The sequence below is a fragment of the Adelges cooleyi genome, unplaced genomic scaffold (genome assembly GCF_023614345.1).
Source record: "Adelges cooleyi isolate 19-005CV unplaced genomic scaffold, UGA_ACOO_1.1 ACOO_flye_CR_arks_rails_tigmint_CR_PRNA_1, whole genome shotgun sequence".
Taxonomy (NCBI): Eukaryota; Metazoa; Arthropoda; class Insecta; order Hemiptera; family Adelgidae; genus Adelges; species Adelges cooleyi.
Genome location: NW_026095751.1, coordinates 2,102,657 through 2,124,052, shown reverse-complemented (window position 1 = coordinate 2,124,052; position 21,396 = coordinate 2,102,657). Strand labels below are relative to the sequence as shown.

General features: G+C 33.7%; 1 protein-coding gene across 1 annotated transcript in view; it reads left to right on the top strand.

The window, feature by feature from the left end:
* Positions 1-5,177: 5,177 nt before the first annotated feature.
* LOC126836667 (ATP-binding cassette sub-family D member) overlaps positions 5,178-21,396 on the top strand; it is a 31,949-nt gene continuing 15,730 nt past the window's right edge. Inside the window, exons 1-2 of the mRNA XM_050570265.1 lie at positions 5,178-6,116; positions 19,102-19,340. Of these exons, the coding sequence (XP_050426222.1) occupies positions 5,527-6,116; positions 19,102-19,340 (829 nt within the window). The 5' untranslated portion in view covers positions 5,178-5,526. The remainder of the gene's footprint in view (positions 6,117-19,101; positions 19,341-21,396) is intronic.

Here is a 21,396-nt window from a genome sequence, read left to right as displayed (position 1 = left end):
CGGAAAATTAGTAATCGCATGTCATCTAAAACGACTTGCAGTGTAAACACAATTATTGTTGTGATAAGTGATAACGATAAACGTCGGCCGTGATAATAATATTGCTGACAACAAATGCCGTGTTATCTATTAGCTGTGATAACTGATAAGGCGGCTCGGTAAGAAAACGACTCGTTCTACTGTCAAACGTACTGTTCCTAAGAAAGCTGTTTTGATTTAAGTTTTGAAAAAATATTTTTAAATTCTTCATTACATTTTTACCGTGCGCAGATCGTGGCATAATTTAATAATGTATTATTATTTGCTAATTAATTATTTCAGTTTAGAAAATGTTAAAAATTGCAGTTTATTTACATTGAAATACCAATTTAATTAATTTAAATTATTTTTTAAAATTGTGCCACGATCGATGCCTTGAAAACGTTATGAAGAATTCAAATGTTTTTTTCAAAACTTAAATCCAAGTATTCTTAAGAACGTTTGAAGTAGAAACATGTTATTATGTTTTTGTACAAAAATAGATTCTACGTGCGTCATAAAAATTGAAAAAAAAAATTACATCAAAATAGATCCTTCCTGCATACAGTAATATATATATATACTTAAACATTTTAGCTCTTTGTTAAGTTTTACAATCTTAGTTTAATATGTTAAGTTTTAATGAAAAATTGCCTATACAATGCGCCTTAAAAAAATGTTAGTGTCCTCTTAAGAAAAAGTCAAGCGTTTCTAATAAAACATCATTTTAATTTTAATTGGGCACTTGTTCAAATTCCTTATTGTACAATAGTATGTATTTATTTATATATAGTATATTATGGTTAAAAAAAATTTACTTGAATACAATAACTGCAAAACTGCAAAAGCAAATGAAAATAAAATAAACTAGGCCTAACATAGATTCAAAATTAGATAATATTTTCTTGAAAAATTGTTTTGTTTTTTTAATTAATTTAACCGAAATAATTGTTTTGATATGCATATACATAACATTTTACTGTGAATTTAAAGTTCTATTTATCTACCCAAAAAAAAAAAAGGGAGATGGGGGGAACTTTTTGCCCTAATAGAGTACCTTTCTGACATGATTTTCTGATGCATACATTTTGCTACACAAAGAAATCGGTTCAGCTGTTTAGAAGATACCCGTCGTGATTCCAGACACAAAAATTAAATTAAAAATTAAAAAACAAAAAAACACTTAAATGTAAAAATAATAAGTACCTTGTCAGCTAAAAAACTGACGTTGGCTGTAACCTTGTTTACATACTGTGACGTATGTAAGTATAGATGTTTTTTTGATTTTTTAATTATACGGATTATGCTTTATTTATACGGCTTGACCGGGTACCTAAGTGTACAAAAATAAGTTATAATTTTCAAAAACAATAATAATCATTAATCACTTTTACCTTCACAAGTATACACACAAAGTTATAGGTTGGTACGCGTGACGCACAATAATTCAAGAACGCCAATCGAAAAATTCCATGACATATAAAAAAATAATAATATATAGAATAATAAATTCAATAACATTCGACTTTATCCAAAACAAACATTGGAAAATAAACAAACCAATTTTACTTGTTGTCAATAATTAATTTTAGTATTGTTTTTGTTTTGAAGAAAAAAACCAGTATATATTGGGGCGGGGAGGTTACGAATTTTGAAGTTTTTCATATTATTTTGGCTTGTCAATATATAAATACAAAAATATTGTTCCATACAGATTTAAAACTGAAAAATATTAATACAAAAAAACAAAACGACATGGCAAACGAACCACACATATGCCGTTTGAATAATATTGTAAGCCGCTGTTCTGACTTGAAAACAAGTTGTGGTATAAACCACAAAAAATAGAGAAAAAAATTCAGCCCATAAATAACCGTTTATGTTTCGATAACGTCGTCGAAAAACAAACAAAAAATGTTCATATTTTCAAACATTTAATACGGTTTTTTTGTTTTTTTAAATTGAAGAAAAAAAAATGTACATTATAATTGTGAAAAAGATACTTATACTTACAAAAAGTTTCAATGGAAATACCGAATTAACCAACAAGTCATAGAAAACTTGTTTTGAGAGCTACTTTTGATAGTTAAATATATTGTCAATTGTGAACTTGACAAAATAAAAACATGGTAAGAGTCAAAAAACGGTTTTTGTTTACCACTTATAAGTCAATATTATACTTTTTTAATAATTTTATCGTTATATTCTTTTACAAAAATAATTATTGTTTGAAGATTAATATAATAGGTACTTACTTACTGTTATAATAGGTAATAATACAATATTATTACTTTGCTACGCTTTCCAATACCGACTAATATTGTGAACACTACTAAAAGTTAATGAATAATAACTATTGTGTTATTTTTAATAATTATGAGTACCTACTCACTATTAAGAAAATTCAATTTTTAGATTAGATTAATAATTACACACTTAAAATATAATTTTGTGTTATCATAATATTATTATAAATGTTGTAATGTGTCACTTTATAGGTATTCTACAATATTATTAAATATTAAGATGTAAAGTGAATAAATAATATGAGAATTTTATGAACAATTAACCAATACAAATAGCAAAGGTGTTTACAGAAAACGTATAAGTCTTAATAGAACTAAATATTTTACTTAATAATTATTCTAATGGGTTTTTATACAAAAGAAGAAATGTTAATTAATAAAAACTTGGTGATTTTGTCAGTTAATTGTATACTTAAATTATCATAAAATCTGTTAAAACTGTAACGCAAAATTGTAGCTTACATTTTTTTTTTTATGTTGACTAATTATTTAAATAATATTTCATTGAAAGAACTATTCAAATTCTGACCAAAATAACGTTTCACTTGCTATTTTGCTGACTGATTCATAATGAATTATTTATATTGTACATTTTTAATGGAACGTTATGAACAATAATTGTTTTAATAAATATATCAAGTAAAAAATATATTTTACTGCAGAGAACATAATTATTGTAACTGATAATATTTAAAAAAAACATAATTGATACAGGGAACATGTTTTTAAACGTTATTCATTTTTTTATTAAAATATTATATTTCTAGTAAAATGTTCTGTATTTAAATATTGCCAAATAATTGGGAATGTATCAATAGCTGTCAATTTAACAGTATTTAGTGTAAATACATATTATTATTTTAAACATTGATTTTTGCGTAAATACTTTTGGATAATATGTTTGAACCTGTTTTGACAATATATATGTACATATATTTTTTATAACAATTTGCATTGTACCTGAAATGGTTAAAAGTTAATTAATTATTTTAATCGACCATATAAAAATTATAAAACGACGTTTTTTTTATTGGTTTACAATAATTATTAGTAGAATTTTATTCAGTAATTATCCAACGACGATTGTTCGGTAAAATGTGCAATTTAATTGAATAATCGTTATGACACTAGAAGCATATATTACATAATAAAAATGGTAGGCACATAGTTATGGCACATTAAAAATGATTATACTATTAAAAAACAGCTATAATATTGTCCTTCGAGGCTTCAATGCGATGCTAAAAATGGTGGAAAAACGACCGGTAAAATTACAATAGTAAATAATAATATAATATTACAAAATGGCATTTCCGAACGATAACAATTATTGTACTCTTTGAAATTTCATTGTAAAGAAGAAGCGATTTTCAACAATTATTATTACTATAACAATGTGCGGTTTAAGCGAAATTAAAATCTCATAAAATTGCTTATTACTTTTTTTTTAGCACACTAAGTATTATTAACACTTAAGTATAATAACAATAAAAACTGACTGACATTGTGTCAGAAATTGTGCACATATTATTATATACCATTGCAATGGCCTAAGCGCACGTGTGCATTGTGTAAATGCATTTTATCAAAAATATGTTCATTCGATGTCAATGTACTGTAGTTGAAAATAATTTATTGGCACGTCTGTTGTAAATTTGTATAAGAATTTAAGATTTACTTATACTATACATTAGCGATATCATTATAATTATTATCACCGCGTTATATGACATTTAGCCATTTAGGAATTTGTATTTGGTTTTAGTAAACAAAACATTAAAACAGCAACACATTCGCTGAGAAATTGCTAAAAAAAAAAAAAATAACAATAATTTGACCGTTGAAGGTTTGAAATAGGTATACAATAAGAAATTAAAAAATTTTATCTCCCAATTTACATAAAATGCTATAAGTAGTCAGTTAATTTCCAAGTTGGCTATGTAAAGTGTGTGTAAAGTTTTTCAGCCTTATGTGTACAATGATAAAATGGATGACACTATTGCTATGCTATTGCTAGAACTTGGCTTAGCTATGCCAAAGACCGTTTTCCTAGTCTGTCTGATCTTGAAATAAACTTAAAAATTATTTACGACTGTTATTTATACGTTTTTATTTTGTGTGTTTAATGTATTCGTTGTATTAGTTTTAAACTTATTTGTTAACAATATTGCAGGATGGATGATAGGCATACGCCGTTTTATTCCAAGTTTAATGTTGTTTACTAGTAATCGACTGAATAGCAGTAACAGTTGGGACGAATATCGTTAAATGAATTTAAAAAATAAGGATAAATAGTAAGTAATAAGTAGGTAGGTAGTTCATAGCTCTTGTTGAAGTCCCTTACATTTAGAGTAGTTTTGGCGTTAGTTGAATGGAATAGTCAACTAAACACACACTTAGACCATTATTGCTACTGTTTATTATTTTGATTTCTAACTGGTATAGTTGTATCTTAAACATATTATATTTGTTTTAATCCAATGTTTTGTCTGATTTTATCATTTTTACGTTGCCCTTGAAAGAGTGTAATAAATTAAATGAATAAATGCTAGAAACCATCTAGAAGCTGTGCCTGGAGGCGTTCAACGAATTTGCGCCTATGAATGTAACGAGAACAAAAGACTAGATGCGTCACCGGTGCGGCGAGGATGTGCGCCTCACCCGGCTTCCCCGTCCGGACGCGCCTAGCCGTCGGTGCGGCGTACCTACGCACACCCGGCCGCCGCAGCCGGTAACGGTGGCACGCCGGACAGAGGGCCCGCGGTAAACACAAAACATCTGACGCGGGTCAGCTGTTACCGACGCCGCCGCCGCCGCCGCCAGCGCACGTTTGGCGTTCCTATCGCTACGGTGGCCGTCGTCAGTCAGTAACGTTGGTTCAGCATATCGGTACGCGCAGTTCAACCGCAGTGCGCGCGCGCGTCCGTTTATCATTCCGGCAGTAACGTCGCTACTACCTATTTGTGTAATAATAATAATAATAGTAATTATTATCATTCGGGAGTAAACTGCGTCTCGCCTCCGTGATAAGCGGTATTGTTTCTGTGTGCGGATAGCGTGCGGTTTCAAATGTCTTGACTGGACGTCGTTTCGCGTTAAGAGACCCCTTTTGGGTTATCGGTTTAGAATATCATAACACAGTAGGTAGGTAGGTGTTGTAATTTTGTACAGGTATATTGTCGGAAAACAAGCGCACCGCAAAATGCCCACCGTCATATCGAAATTCCTGGACGGCCGCATCAAACGCGAACACTACAGCAAGGGCGTGCTGGCCGTGGCCGTGCTGCTGTACGGCTGCAAACTCGGCTATCCAATCGTACTGAAGGTATGCAACGGCGGCGCCAGTGGCGGCGCTAAGCCGTCGGCGGATCCCTGCGACAACAACAACACCAAGGGACTGCCGCAACAACCGGCGGACGTCACCGCGGCCACGACGACCGCGCCGGCGGCGGCCGTGGCCACCGGCAAGCGTAAAAAGCTCAGGGTGGCCGCCGGGCCCAGCATCAACCGCGAGTTTCTGATGCAGCTCAGGAAGCTCATCCGGCTGATGGTGCCCGGCTTTTGGACGCCCGAGGTGGGCCTGTTGGCCATGCACACGCTGGCGCTCGTCTGCCGGACGTTCATGTCCATTTTCGTGGCCACCATGGAGGGCAAAATGGTCAAGTACATCGTGCGCCGGGACGTGCACAACTTCGGGCTGATGCTGCTCAAGTGGCTGCTGTGCGCGCTGCCGGCCACCTTCCTCAACTCCATGATTCGTTACTTGGAGTGCAAACTGGCTTTGGCTTTCCGGTAAGTCGGGATTTTCCCGAACAGATTTCACACCATACTTGACTCTATAAATGTTTGATTTAAATTAAATTCAACTAAATTTGTAAAATATACAATGAATAGCGATTATATTATATTTAGATGGGTTGGCTAGAATAGTTTTAAAAAAAAGCTTTTTATAGTGAAAAGCAATCTTTTTCATTCCATGTGAACCATTTATCATCTATCCAACACTGAATGAAAACCGGTCTTGAAATTACCCAATCAGGCCCATTGAAAGCCAACTCTAGTTTCTGACAAAAATAAGTTTGATTGAAAAAGCAAAAGGGATTCGTTGCCAGTTTTTGAATTGTCTCGGTTTTTGGCGGGAAATATTATCACAAACCAAACCGTTTTGGATATCTTTCATAGGTCTGTTTTGTTAGAATAAATGATTATCACCGTTTAACTTGTCATTGCAATTGTGTTTGTTTTCTTATAAAAAAAAAAGTATCAGCTGTTATTTCGATTGGCAAGTAAACAAAACACAATTACACACAAAACCATGCGATAAATATGCAATATTTGTTTTTTTATTATCTTGTCACGGTTAAAACCACTTGTTGCCAAGCGAAACATTTAGATTAAAAAAAAACAACAAATGGAAAACCTAAAATTTAAATACCTCCAAAAAAAAAAAAAATGATTATAATTTAATTACAAGGTTCAAAATGCTTCAGAGCTATCAAAGGCCATCGCCTGACTGACCGGAAACGATTGAATCATTATTCTACATATTATTCAATTCACTGGAACACCTCGAAAACTGGTTTTTACACCACAGTATGTAACACCGGTGTTACTCTGTACAACAAGTAGTATTATAGTTACCCTTCAGTCTTGTGAAAAAAAAAATTGTTTTTTGGTTGTCTTTAAAATACAATTATTGTTATTGAAATCATCTGAGTCCACAAGCTATGCAGATTATTCTGTATAATAAAAAAAACTATGAAACCCAAGTCTTTCCGGATCGAGCAAAACAGGAAAAATTGAATTGTTTTGAAGGCTAAGTGCTGTGTTCTAGGAAATATGTATCATTAAGATCTTAAAAGTCATAAAACAGCAGCTTCAGAGAAAGCTGTATAAACGGATATTAATTTACTCTATTCGGAGGAGTTATAGCTCAGGGTAAGTTGGGTGGAAGTGGGTGGTTTTCCCTAATAGAACTAATAGAATTTTCCATATTCCAGTTTATCGAAGGTTCTAATCAATCATCGGCATAGGGTTAGGTGGGGGAAACAAGCAAGTTGTAAACGAGCAAGTAGGTTATTGAGCGGTTAAAAATTTCACGGATCCACGCACCCCAAAAAAGAACCACATCATTATAAATCACTCTCTAAACTCGGCGTTGAAGATAAATAATTTGCACAACCGACAGATACTTTTATATGATTTGAGGTTTCCAAAAAAAAAAATACCTTCTGTCAATTCGTTAAACTGTTGGAAAAGAGTTTTGTATGATTTTTCAAGGCGCAAGTCATTTTGATTAAAAGTCCAGATAGTGTGAGTGACTCTGCCGGTCCAAAAGTAACCTATATTTTAGTTGAAAAGTAATTAAAGACAATGATTTGCAATTGTCATGTTTGATGGCATAACCATCGCTTTAGATCAACCAGAGTGATTCGACGGTTTTCGAAATCCTCTTCTTTGCAAACATAAGCAAACTGTTAATTATTAAGAATTGGCGAACCAGACCAGAATGGCTATTGCTTCGATCTCGACAGATTTCAGTCTTCAATTGTCGCATCATGTGAACTATTGGTGCGTTTGGCGATTGCATTTTGACCGGACTTGGCTCTCTCCAAAACTAGATCTGATAAAGATCTGCACATGATCTGTATATGAAAACGTCTGCCGATGATGTCACAGCCCCGACACGATCCATTGAATCGATCACTTGTCAGTCAGACGGCCGAGTACTTGCTAGTAGCTTATGTAATAACAAATGATCATTCTGATGATGACGAGACGCTACCGTGTGTAGTTCTTATGAAAAATCACTGTTCGTTTAGTCGCTTTAAATCTCAGTCAAATCCATTCCCTTGCAATAAACATCTACGATGCCATACTGCAAACGACTTCGCATATTGGCAAATTGGACTCGTCATTTTGTCTCTCAAACGTCTTGGCAGTAGCTCCCAGACAATAACAACGATTAGCCGTGGAAATCTTGTACTCGACGGTCATCTATTTGTTGGCATCTGATCCAGTGCAGTAAATATGAACCATCCGGGTTTGTATGCGGTCGTCACTGATTTTGCGAGGTTCGCATATAAGAAGACCAAGAGAATTTTAGGAAAATTCCATTCCGTTCGTATGGCACATTTGGAATGAAACTTTCTATTGTGGTCTGGGCGTTGCGCAACACCTCGACTTAAAGGAAAACGACATGTCTACCGACATCATCAATTATTGTGGTTGTATTACAACAATAATGAGAATTGGTGAATATTTATCAAACGAAATTCAGCAACGCTGACAAGTGGCACAATCCAACCGTCCGAGGTTCGGGGTTAAGGAAATATAATAATAATTGCGATTATTGCATTCGTGTGTGGAATAAAACATGTGTACACTCTGGGCGAGAGCTGTGTTATTGCTCCTGGCCGTTAACATATAAACACACACACGGTATTTTAGAACGTCACGATAACGTGATCGACGACCGACGATCATCGTCAATGTATTAATTTATCGTGTACAAATCAATATGGATCCCCATCGAGCGTTTGGATTTTGATCGACCGTCATTTGAAATCACTGATTTCTGTTATGTGTGTGTGTGTGTTAACGACTGGACAAATTAAAATTTGTTCGCCGGCACGTTTATAAACGTGTAAACAACAATAATAATTAATATTAACCATAAGGATAATAACATTATTAGCCGTGTTGTTATTAGTCACGTAACCGATTAGAATCCGCGTTTGGCCTCTTCCTATATCTTTTTCTAACTTAAAGTGGTTTTCCTCTATTTCTCACCGACCCTCGCGAGTTCCAGTTATACATGATGTCACAGCTCTACATCAATTGTATTCCATGGCGTGTGCACGCAACTTGTGTGAAAACCATAACCCAAGACCGTGGTGACGGATTTGTTTGGCGGGCAGGCATGTACAAAATTTTGTAATTGCGGTGTATGTAGTTCGAAACCATACTTGTGTTATATGTTTGTTTACATATTATTGTCACACCGCTTTGCGGGTCAAACTACCAGTTTGTCCTGAAATTATTATCTGGATTCTGGATGAGTTATAGTTCTGGTTATACGGGTTATTTCCGTTAATACGGTCGAGCCGAAGATGTGTTTTCCTGTAATTGATAGCCAAGTGAGTCTTCGTTAATTTTCCGGTCTTAACGGTTGTTCGGTTTGTACCGCGTTTACGTGCTACATTCTAGATCTATCGATCCAAATCCCTTTTGTACTCTCTGGTAACTGGGGCGCCATTATTACTATGCAGTATCCTTCCTTTGTTCCCACGGTTCACTACGATTGAAAGTCCATCCCTTCACCTCAACAGTGGCGTAGACAGGAATTTTTTATGGGGGGGGGGGGGTTCACGGTTGGAAAAAAGAACTCATTAAATTTGTTTCACTTATAACAAAATTTGTATTTTTGTTGGCTTACTTGCTAATTCATCCAATACTTTTTCAGGCATTGCAAAAAAAAAAAACACTGAGTTTATTTCACTTTTTAACACTTATAAGTTATAACAAAATGTCTATTTTTCTTGGCTTTTTGGCAAATTCATCTCGATAATAGCTCAGAAGAACTAAGCCATTTAGACCGATCCTGTTTAAAATAAGTTAGATGATTAAAATACAATTAAAAATTGTATATGATTACATAGTATTTCTAAGGTATGTTTTTACTCTTTTTGAATAATTGTAAATTTGATATTGTTAACTGACATGTGATAACAACTAACGGTATTATAAAATTTAAGTATTAAGCTAAATCAAGTGTAAGTTGAACCCCCTAACCCCCCCCCCCCCCGTGTCTACGCCACTGCACCTCAACAAGAGTCCAAAGTGTTCGAACAAGAATTTGCACAACTCTATGAACAGTAAGCTTATGCTTGGCCGGACAGAGCCATTTTTAATGACCGTCTATAATTACCAAATGGTCTTAATAATAACTTGTTCGCTTATATAATAGAAAATAGGTATTTTGCGGTATAATACAATATTATTATAAAGACCCACGGCGTGATATAAACGATTATTATTTATTATTCATCCTTGACTTAAATATTTAGCTGCTGCACGCGATAGACTAGCGTTGCCATACATACATACATACATGCTATATAAAATCCCATTTTAAATGCGGTTGTATTTTAATTTTTTTTTTTTTTTAAATTAGTCCAATTTGACGGGCGCGTGTACACGGTATAGTAATATAATTTGTACTGCGTTGTTGTTATAATAAATTACAGGAGCAGAGCACAAAATTATCTGCGACATCAGCTCAAACAGAATATCATAACGTTTTAAATTATACTTGAAAAAAAAAAATTATATACAAAATACAACAAGGCGGTTACTTCGCAGTCACGTTGGCAATAAAATTAATAACATCACGTCGACATCGTTTTCTGTGTCGTACAGGTTGAATCATATTTTTTTTTTTTTTTTACTTTGGGCTGAAAAGAATAATTATCCTTAACAGTTACAACTACTCGTGCTGACCAGTTATTAATATTAACCTTCAGTGTATGCTATGATAACCGTGGCTATCGATAGCTTTAATCGCATACAAATCCAAAGCAAAAGCTCAACACTACTTAAAGATTGATAATTGTGGTATAAAAAACCAACGCCTTAGCTACTCAAGTGTCGCTGACTGTGCACCTTTTTACCTTATTGTTGTTGTGCCCTTGAACTTGTGTCTGAGCACACAACGCTTTATTTGCGTCCCAACCGAATCAGGAAACGATTAGATGTCGTTGAAATGAAAAAAAAAAGCAAAACAAATGTAAATATATGCCTACACGATAATAACGGGAAGACAGTGTGTTATGTGTTGTCATAGAACACACGAGGAGGTTTTTTTTTCTTTAAAAATATCATCACAACCCGTCGAAACCGATAACCGGGTAACTATTACAAAATCAATAATAACAGCGTTTGCATGGTCTGTGTTACATAACGGTAATCGTTTTTAATAAAATTCGATTTTAAGAAACCCATATTATCATAGTAGAGCCATGATAATAGGAAGGTAATCGAAAAACAACGCAATGTCTGTAAAATATTCTAAAAATAGCCAAAATGTACCTAAAGCTGTTTAAAAATTGCTTAAATACTAAGTACAAGTACGTTGATATGTATCCGGATGAAAAAAGCTATAAATTTTACTAATATACCTTCTACTAGTATTCTCAAGAGTAAAAATAATATTAGGATCTGTCTCTTTTGGGCCATCCGGAAATGGGAATTCCTATTGCTACAAAACAAACCAACGTCAAACGATTAGAATTATTTACCATAATAATATTATAATTATCTCGACGACATTTTGTTTATTTATTCAAAAAACATTTCCACCCAAATTGCAAAGCATCAAATTATTGTTAAAAAAAAAAACAATGTTTTTTTTTTAACCATAAGCATATTTACTTTATTTTACAAATATTTGTTTTTCTGCTGTATGGGTATATATATATAAAACAAGTCGTTATTATTTGTCCTATTTGTTCAAACAATTACTTACTCGCTTGACCTTAATGCATTTGGGCTGTTAACAATATGCCTATTTTATCGATTCTTTTGTTAAGAAATAAAAAGTGTTGGATATATTATATAAGTTTTTTTTTTTTTTATGAATCGGGTCAAGCTCACAAGACAGTATAAAATTTAAATCTCACAAAAATATTCAGAAAACGTTTAAAAAATATTTAAGTGTTGTAAAATGTTAATGTAATTCATTTGTTTTTGATTGCGAAAACCGAAACACATATTTTACTATGTTTTTGTTCATCATTTAAGTTTATAAATGATAAATAGTCTTTTAGATTTTATGAATTTTTTGATAAAAGTAAAAACTGAAGAATAGTAAAAATATTTGTTATTCGATCATTGTTTAAAAAGTTAAGAATCATCAGATTTTTCTAGCTCTACTACCTAGTTTAGTTTTTAAATCGCCTCTAATGTTGCAAAAAAAAAAAACAAACAGTTTTGGGTTTTATATTTCATTATATTTCAAATAAGGTTTTTATTCAATTTTCTTTGCTGAATTGGCCAATATAGAGGATTATAGACTCGTTATTGTTTATTATTTTATGTGTTATACATTAGTTTAGTTTTGTTTAAATTAGTTAAAAAAATTTTACTTTACTCTTTCGTGTTAATTATGTGCCCCCCACCAAGTTTTTTCACCAATATAATATGCCATATGAAATAAATAAAAATGAAACTTTGGAGGCAATTGATGTAGGAAAGCAACCAGAAAAATGCTATAAAATATATTCACCATTTTGGGGTTTGTTCCTGATCGAAATCGTATTATGCACTGTACTATTTACATATTATATTTTCGAAAAAGAAGCGAACATAATATATTAATTTTTGTTCGCTGAATCCGAATGAGGTTGTTTCGTCCGGAGCGATTGCACTGTGTAAACGACTCTGAATTTTCTTTTGTGTCTAAAAGACAAATTGCAATATAATATAATACATTCAGCCACGTGGTAATTTTTTTAATTTAAATACCACTAAAGCCCCCGGCAAAGGGCGTGGCCCTTTGAGTGATTCAGACATCAATCAAATCAACGGCCATTATGTGTGTATTTAGATTATTATTTAGTATCATTGCATCTCGGTATTGTAACCGTTGCCTATGTCGTGTGCTCGTCCGGACACCGTCGGTTCGTTTGTTCGAACAGTATTATCATTTATTGTTATTGTGATGTGATGTGATGTGTTGTAAAGGTCCATCGACCCAGCAAACCGACCAATTATATGTACTAGCCCGGAGCGGTAACTCTGCGGTTATACAGCGGAGATAGCGGTTTTTTTTTCTCGTTCGTTATATATTATCATTATTATTAGTATATTATTTAACAAATAGTGAAAGGGAGAGCCCGCCGATATTATATGCGCAGTGCATGCGTGCACTTTCGAATTGGAAACTGCGACAAAGTTAAATCATCATAAAAATACGCCATTAAAAATGTTCGAAAAATCAATTTTTTTCTCTAGGATCTCATTAGCATATGATTACTAGTGTAAGTAAAAAAATTTCAACTTAATAACATTTTTTGAACCGGAGTTATAGCCAAGTGAACTAAACACATATTGTTTTTTCTGTTATTTTGAAAACAAAAAATGCCGGTAATTAATTAATTTGTTTTGGCTATTAAAATATGTAAAATAAAATAAAATAAAATGCTTGATTGTTAAGTAACATATAAAGATTATAAAATCAGTAAATATAAAGTTATATTGTGAAATCGAGTATTTCATTTAATCAGACATTTTATGAAATATTAGTTTTGGTTTAAATGCTTATATTGATATCAGAAAATTAATTCTTCAGTGTAACATATTCGCCGTTGTTAATTATAATTAATGCAAGAACGTCATTAAAAAATTCCTCGGTTTTTTTCTTTGCAAATTTCTCAGCGATGATATATATGGATCAGATGAAACTAGTAATATATTAAAGTGATCTTAATTGGTGTGTTTCTACAGACTTTCCGTGTATTGTGTTCTCGAATATTTGTATAGCCCTTATTCCTGGCCTCTTGTGCTTCTTCAGATCTTATCTGTTTAAATGAAATACTTGATTTCCCAATATAACTTTATATTTACTGATTACCCCCTCAAACAATTCATTACGTCTAGTACTTGTAAATAACAGTGTTACATATTTTGTTATTGTATATTTATTTAGTTGTATTTAATTGTATACAGATACAATTAAATTTGTATTTCTATACAAATTTAAAATTAAAATTTTTTTTTTAAAAAACACCATTTTTTATGACAATATGATTTTTGTGCGTCGGGACGCAATAAAAAATTATATATTCTTATAGCTGAGAACTTCCTCTATAAAATGCATATATTGGGTTTAGGGTAAAATTGAGTAAATTTTAACTGAAGTCTTTGAAAAAAAAAAAACGTTCGATTTGTTTTATGATTCATAACCGGTTAGGGACTTAAAAAAAAATTATTTTTATTGTATAATCTTTATATGTTACTTAACAATCAAGCATTTTATTTTTTTTATTTTACATATTTCAATAGCCAAAAAAAATTAATTAAATATCGGCATTTTTATTTTCAAAATAACAGAAAAAACAATATGTGCTTAGTTCACTTGGCTATAACTCCAGTTCAAAAAATTTCATTAAGTTGAAATTTTATATTTACTCTAGCAATCATATACTAATAAGATCCTAGAAAAAAAAAATTGATTTTTTGAACATTTTTAATGGCCTATTTTTGCCACCTAAATTTAATTGTCAGACCACTGTGCGGCGGTGGCGCATTACGATTACGACAAAGATGACCAGAAAGAATATATGATGATGATGATGATAATAACAAACCATCAGACTTTTATCCTGTGTCGGCCATTGCGTGAGATATCAACGCGACTGTTTCCAGTTAGCGTGTGTTGAATTTTTGTAAGCGTTCAAAAAAATATGTTATCTCTTATCACTTATATTTTGTCCCTTGTCTCGGTCTTCTGTGCAACAGGTAGGTTTGCCAACGGGTGGGGTGTTCATCAGCTCGAGTGCAATACACACAACTATGATTTGGCAATTCTCAGGCATTTCACTTGTCATACTTGCGAGTGTCTCTAGCTCGAGCCACTTTGATGGAATAGGCAGGTACTGTAATCTTACCATAAAAACGACAGCTGGCGCCAATTACTGGGATTCTACTACAACATACGAATAGCGCATACGTCACCTTGAGATGTTTGTTAACAACGAAAAAAAAACGACGAACACCGGTGGGAAAATAAAAATAGTCGACCGGGCGACGGTTTTTATTTTTTTTTTTTAATTTATGTACAAAGCGTGTCTTGTGCCGATATTGTATTATATTGTACTCTCCTTGACTGGCGTATGGATCGTAAGACAATAGTTATGTTATAATATCATAGTATTAGCCGTCGTGGTAGGATTTGGCAATGAGCACTGTCGTACCTATATTATTATTATTATTGTTTTTAACCGGTAGAGAGAAACTACGGAAATCCTCCGCGGGCTAATACTCGTACTTGCACTGCACTTGTACAATGTACACCTAACTGACTTATTTTGACACGGACGCGACACACAAACCGAGAACAAGCACCGTATCATATATTATATTACCTAACCGAGACAATGATAACAATCTATCTGTGCCGGTACAAAATTCACAAGTAGATTTTTTTTTTTGGAGTTTTTTTGAGTACAAATAAAATTTAAAAAACGTGCAGATTGAAATCTCCAGAAGAGCCCGTCCCGAGAGATTTTAAACTGGATAACGTTATTATAATTGGCCACTGAAATTAGCGTGTTCGACTTGAAGATAAAGCTGGAATTTTCATTTTGTTGCATCCTATTGAGGCCACCTTAGTCAACGGGCGTATCGACATTGTTACTGACTTGTAGTGCACAAATAATAATTGTAATGAGAACGTTACAGTCCTACAACACATGGAGATCAACACTGATGGATTCTTAGTTCTTGCCGCGTTATATTTACTCATATTAAACACAAACAGTAGTGCTGCAGGAAGGCAACCCAAACGTGTTTCCATCAAGTGCCAAAACAAATAAAGTCAGTGTGTTTGCTATAAGTAAACGTTGACGCCGACGTGTGACCGTAATGATATATTATATATTTGTGAAATCCTTTTTTGTACTTCGCAAATCGGTGTGGTTGTAAAATGATAATAATAATTTTTCACTCGTAGTTTCATTTAGGTCATTTTTTTCTATTTAGATTTTATACCATTTTTTTTAAGTTTCTTCTGGTCAGGAGTAGTACGTACTACTCTGTATGTTGTACGTGATGTGTTTATACCGCGTGTGCATTTGTATTCTCAACAGGTAAACAAAATAATTAATCCTTATTGAACATAATACATAGGTTTAATTTCTTCGTACTTAGTAGTTAAGAATTATTCGCCGTGACGCCGTTTGTTACGTAGGTACCTTATTGTTGTAATTCTATTTTGCGTTTTCAAAAATTATTTTTAATCCAAACACACATCCACAAGTATTGCGCAAGGACTTAACAGCGATTTCATAACCTAATCTGATCTAATCTTAACTAACCTAAATTTAAGTTTTAGATGAAACATCAAGTTGACGAAAAAAAATATGGAATCCATAAGGCTTACGTAAAACCACGAAAAAACCAACAAGTGGCGTTTTTCACCATTTCTGAGATGCTTAGAACATATAATACCAACTTAGGAATTAACTTCTTTTTTTTTTACCTAACATTCATTCAACAAACAGTTCTGTGACCACAGCAGTGATAGCACTCACTTAGAAAAGAAACACCTAATTTTTGGATTCATTACTATTTGACCGACGATACCATATAATTATCTCAATCCGATCAGGCCGATCCTGGTCAGGAGCACTATTGGAAAGTGTATAGGTCATTTTTTAGTCACGGGCTAAACGGTGTGTTAAAAAACTCCATAACGAATTCTGTACACGTTGCCAAGGCGTTCACGTCTCCCACAATATAACGTACGCTCTTCACCTTTTTGACGTCAATGACAATGATCATGAAAACTACAAGCGTCCTTAATCATCCATCAATATAGCCAATATTCGCATAGGTTTTTTTTTATATGTAAGCACGACCACTTCCGGTAGATTTTAAGTGGCTTGCAACGCTGTAGAGACTAAAAAACAAACGAGCGCTGTATAAAGTTAGTGTATTGAGGCCGTCTGGCTGTCATAAGTGGCGGTAATCAATTTTAAAGTAGTTATGCAAAATACAAAAAAAAAAAATCATTTCCTAAGCGAAATCTGTACTTTGAATTATAATTTATAAAAGTTATTCGAAGGACATGCGCAGAACAGTTTGAAACACGTTGAAAATACCACCAAAAGGTATTTTTATTTTTACAATTTTTAAGGCTATTTAAAATAGAAAACATGAAATTGACTTTTGATCCTTCGCACCAGATTTTTTCGATGATGACGTGATGGTAGCTTTTTAGATTTGTTTTGGTTCTTATTCCGAAAAAACTCATTGCGTACATAGTGGGCATTGCAGTGATGATGATGTCACAATGTTAAGTAATGGGGCAAAAGTTATTATGTATCTAAAATGAAAACTAAATTCAAGTCTTATGCTGATTATGGCGTCAAACGGTTTTGTCGGTAGTGAACACAAGATTATAGTTTCCAGAGAAAATTTTTTTTAAAGCGATTGGGAGTAAAACCTTGTAATTTCTTGTGCAGACTCGAGCTGCGAAAAAAACATCATTGCAAAATCAATAGCTTCTCAGCTTCGCATTAACCTATTACTATCGTGTCTTATTCACAATCGATTGGATGCAACCGACAACTTCATGGTTATGTGGTCTGATGATTCGTGTGCTTGCGCAATCAATGCCTGGCCTAATTAAAAAAGTGTCTACTAGTGTAGCATCGCAGACCGAACAATTCAGTTGCTTTGTGTGGTCGTGCATCAACGAGTCCGGACATCAAAATCGGTCGCCGTTCTTTTGTGTATAGCACCGCTTATCTGTACAGTTTAGATTATTAATGTCTCCATATAGTAATCATCATCATTTGCCTTTCAACGGTTACATTAAGGAGGCGAACACAAATGTCAAATAATATATTGTACATCCATCCGTGTCGTCGTTGGAGAGAGAGAGAGAGAGAGAGATGTTAGAGAGCTGAGCAGTGGAAACAATGGTATTGCTCAATCCGATTGTGATACAATATGTTTGCGTACATTCGGTATTTATTATTATTTCTTTTTTTTTGTAATATAAGCTAACCGCAATCGACGATTTTTTAGTGACGCAAATCCTTCTCCGGTGTATCGTACGAATGGCTAGAGGTTAGCGAATAACCTTTAGATTAGAACGGAGATAATGTCTTATGTGCAAACTACAAAAAAAAAACACAGAATTTACTTGCAATTTTCTCTGCTAAAGTCTTCTTCTTGACTATCAATAGATAATGGATCACTTACAATTTTACCATCGTAGAAATATTAGAACTATTTCAACGTACTGAATCATACTGAATCGACGAATTTAGACCTTTTAAAACTCATATTTTTCGGTTAACACTAAATTTTGGCTCGGCTTAAACGTTTGATAACCCTTTTTTGGGTTTGGGTTTTTTTCTGACAACTCTGAAATTTGATAGTAGTTTTTTATTAAGGTTTTAATAAAGTTGGGATCGTTTAGGAGTACCTTATGTATATATCTATGAAGTGTATCATATGTTTTAGCCGTGTTCCAGTGGACTTGGTATAAACAATGCCAGTGAGCACAAAATAGCTGTTATTCAATTCACTCGGTACGAAATCGGTATAATTTTGCTGTCACCATAAATGCATATCAAGCACCGCGTTAAAGTATTTTTTTCTCTCATAAAACGATAACAAACTGCCAGGATCTGAGCAGAGTTGGTAAAGGAAACTTAATGGGGGTTTTTTTTTAATTTAAGACCAGCAAACTTCTTGTATTCTCTTACAGTACTGTAAGGAATGTCATTGGATTTATGTGTTATGATCAGCTGATGTTCTATGCCTTACTGGCTACGATTGTCTTGACAATAATCCAGATTTGATCGATTTCCTCTCATCGCCACCCCGTGGGCACACTACCCCGTCTATTCCTCTCTTTCGAGAGTTCGATAAAGGTGGCCGAGGCTGTCCTACACTCGTGTCAGCGTTGAACGCCACCACTTCTTGTGTCTTGCCACAATTGACCAAAATTCTACTATAACCGTGTTGGCTTTTTTGTTCACAGGTCACGGCTGGTGGACCACGCGTACGGCCTATACTTCAAAGACCAGACTTACTACAGGGTGAGCAACATGGACGGTCGCATCGAGAACGCAGACCACCGGCTCACCGACGACATCACGGCTTTCACGTCGTCCGTAGCCCACCTTTATTCGCACCTGACCAAGCCGCTGTTCGATTGCGCCCTGATAGCCCTGACGTTGGCTAGGAGTAACCGAAAAATGGGCGCCGCCGTCATACCCGGTAAGAGCTAAATTAAGAACAAAATAAGATATGCCAATGAGCATATTTTGCGAGCAGTAGGTTAAATGATAATTGTCTGGAAGATTGGTGTGTCGGGATGAGTTTGGCGAGCAATGGGTTTATGATAACATGTTGACAATTGGTTGGCCAAAAAAAATAATAGAAACTACAAACATTCTCTAGGCTACGATTCCGCTGGGGGTATTTCTGTTTTTTTTTTCTGTCGAGTCTGCAAGACCGTCAAAGGTTCCCCGTTGCGATGCTGCGCTCAGCGGAAACGTCTCAATAGAAACAACAAACGATTTCCAAATAGGTAACGCGTTCGTCACATCGTTTCCATTCCTCCCCGTGTGCTGTTGTCTGTTAATGATTTAAAAAATCAGCATCGCCCATTGTTATGTTAACGCGACCTCCAAAATCAGAGTCTTAGCTCTGTGTGGTGTCTTATGTCACGTGGCTGCCCTGGCACATCTCCCCCAATCGGCTAAAAACATCTCGCGATCAGACTACTCTGCCGCGCGAAACTATTAACACATTGTGTTTTGTTCCATTCGGTTTTTTTTTTATTAACCGACCTGTTTTACAGACGTTGAATGTACAGTTATTAGTGTATCTTAATTACAACAATGGTAGATAATGTAATATTATACACCGGGAAGTGAGCAATTATGAAAATTAGATAATTATCATTTTCGAACGCTTCACGTTATAAATTTCATATATTTCTATTTAAAAATTTAAATCCGACTCAACTGTTCACCTAAATGGGAATAATTAGAACAAAAACAATGTCCGTCTACTGGATTGGTTTATTTTAATTTGCCACCAGTATTTTTGTTTGTTTTTTCGACTCACTCTTGTAGAATATCTAACCACACTCTGATCACTCTCACGGACTCAATTGATCGAAATACGGCTCAGTTTGGTAGAGGACCTTGAAAAACTTGTCACAATCATAAATTACCATTCCAACCAAGTCAGTCGACCAGAGGTTAGAAATAATTCTGAATAATCCGGACCACGTTACGTCCGTTATTGGAAATTAATCAAAATTAGCATATTTTTGCAACACAAAAAAAAATGAAAAAATCTTTTTTTAATATAAATATTTTGATTTTGTTTAATGTGAAAATTATGACATTCCAAACGATTCTCAATAATAATCGTGCGCTTGAATTCTTCGTCAATTTTTTTATTCTAAATTAGTATAGAAATAGTAATTAATGTAAACTGTAACGTTACAAAGGAGTCTAACGAATGTTTGCACAATATTGTTAATTGGCACGTCCCGTAAGCGGAATTAACACAAAGTGAAATATCAAGTAATTTATTCCCACTATAGAATAATTAAATACACAAAATAAAACGAACCGACCACACGAATAATATTACAAAATTAAACAAAAACATCTATAATTAGCATGATGTCAATGTAAGTGTCCAATTCGATTAAATCCACATTCGATTTTATATAAATAAAACAATCCAAGTTCATTTTGTACGGTGTTATGTTACTTTACACATTTGTATTGTGCGAACAACATAAATAATATGATATGGTGTTAGTGATAAACCCGACAATTGCAAAAAAAATTATATATAAATCCCAATGTCAGACCTTCGGCAAGATCTTGTTCGCTGAATTTCCAGAAATCAAGGACTATTGCGTTTCATATAAAAGAGTATTATATAAAATGGCAAAAATCTATTTAGGGCTGGGTTCGGAATATACTGTAATAATGTTTTTAGCATTAGAACTTAATTAATCATTTATATTATAATAACGCCTTTGGTGTGTAGACAAAAAAGGAAACAACACATAGTTGTTAATTTATTTCTAATAAGTGGTAATCATACTATAATTAGTCAACGATATGCAGTTAACGAGGTTCACAATTTGTACTTCTGTTTGTTCTCTTTTTTTTTTTTTGGTTCAATAGAATTTCTACAGCTAATACTAATTACATGCCAGTTGTCGTAATGGCATAACATCATGGGAATACTATAGCAAGTTTATAATACGGATCTGGACTCTATTTGAGTAATTCGATTTGAA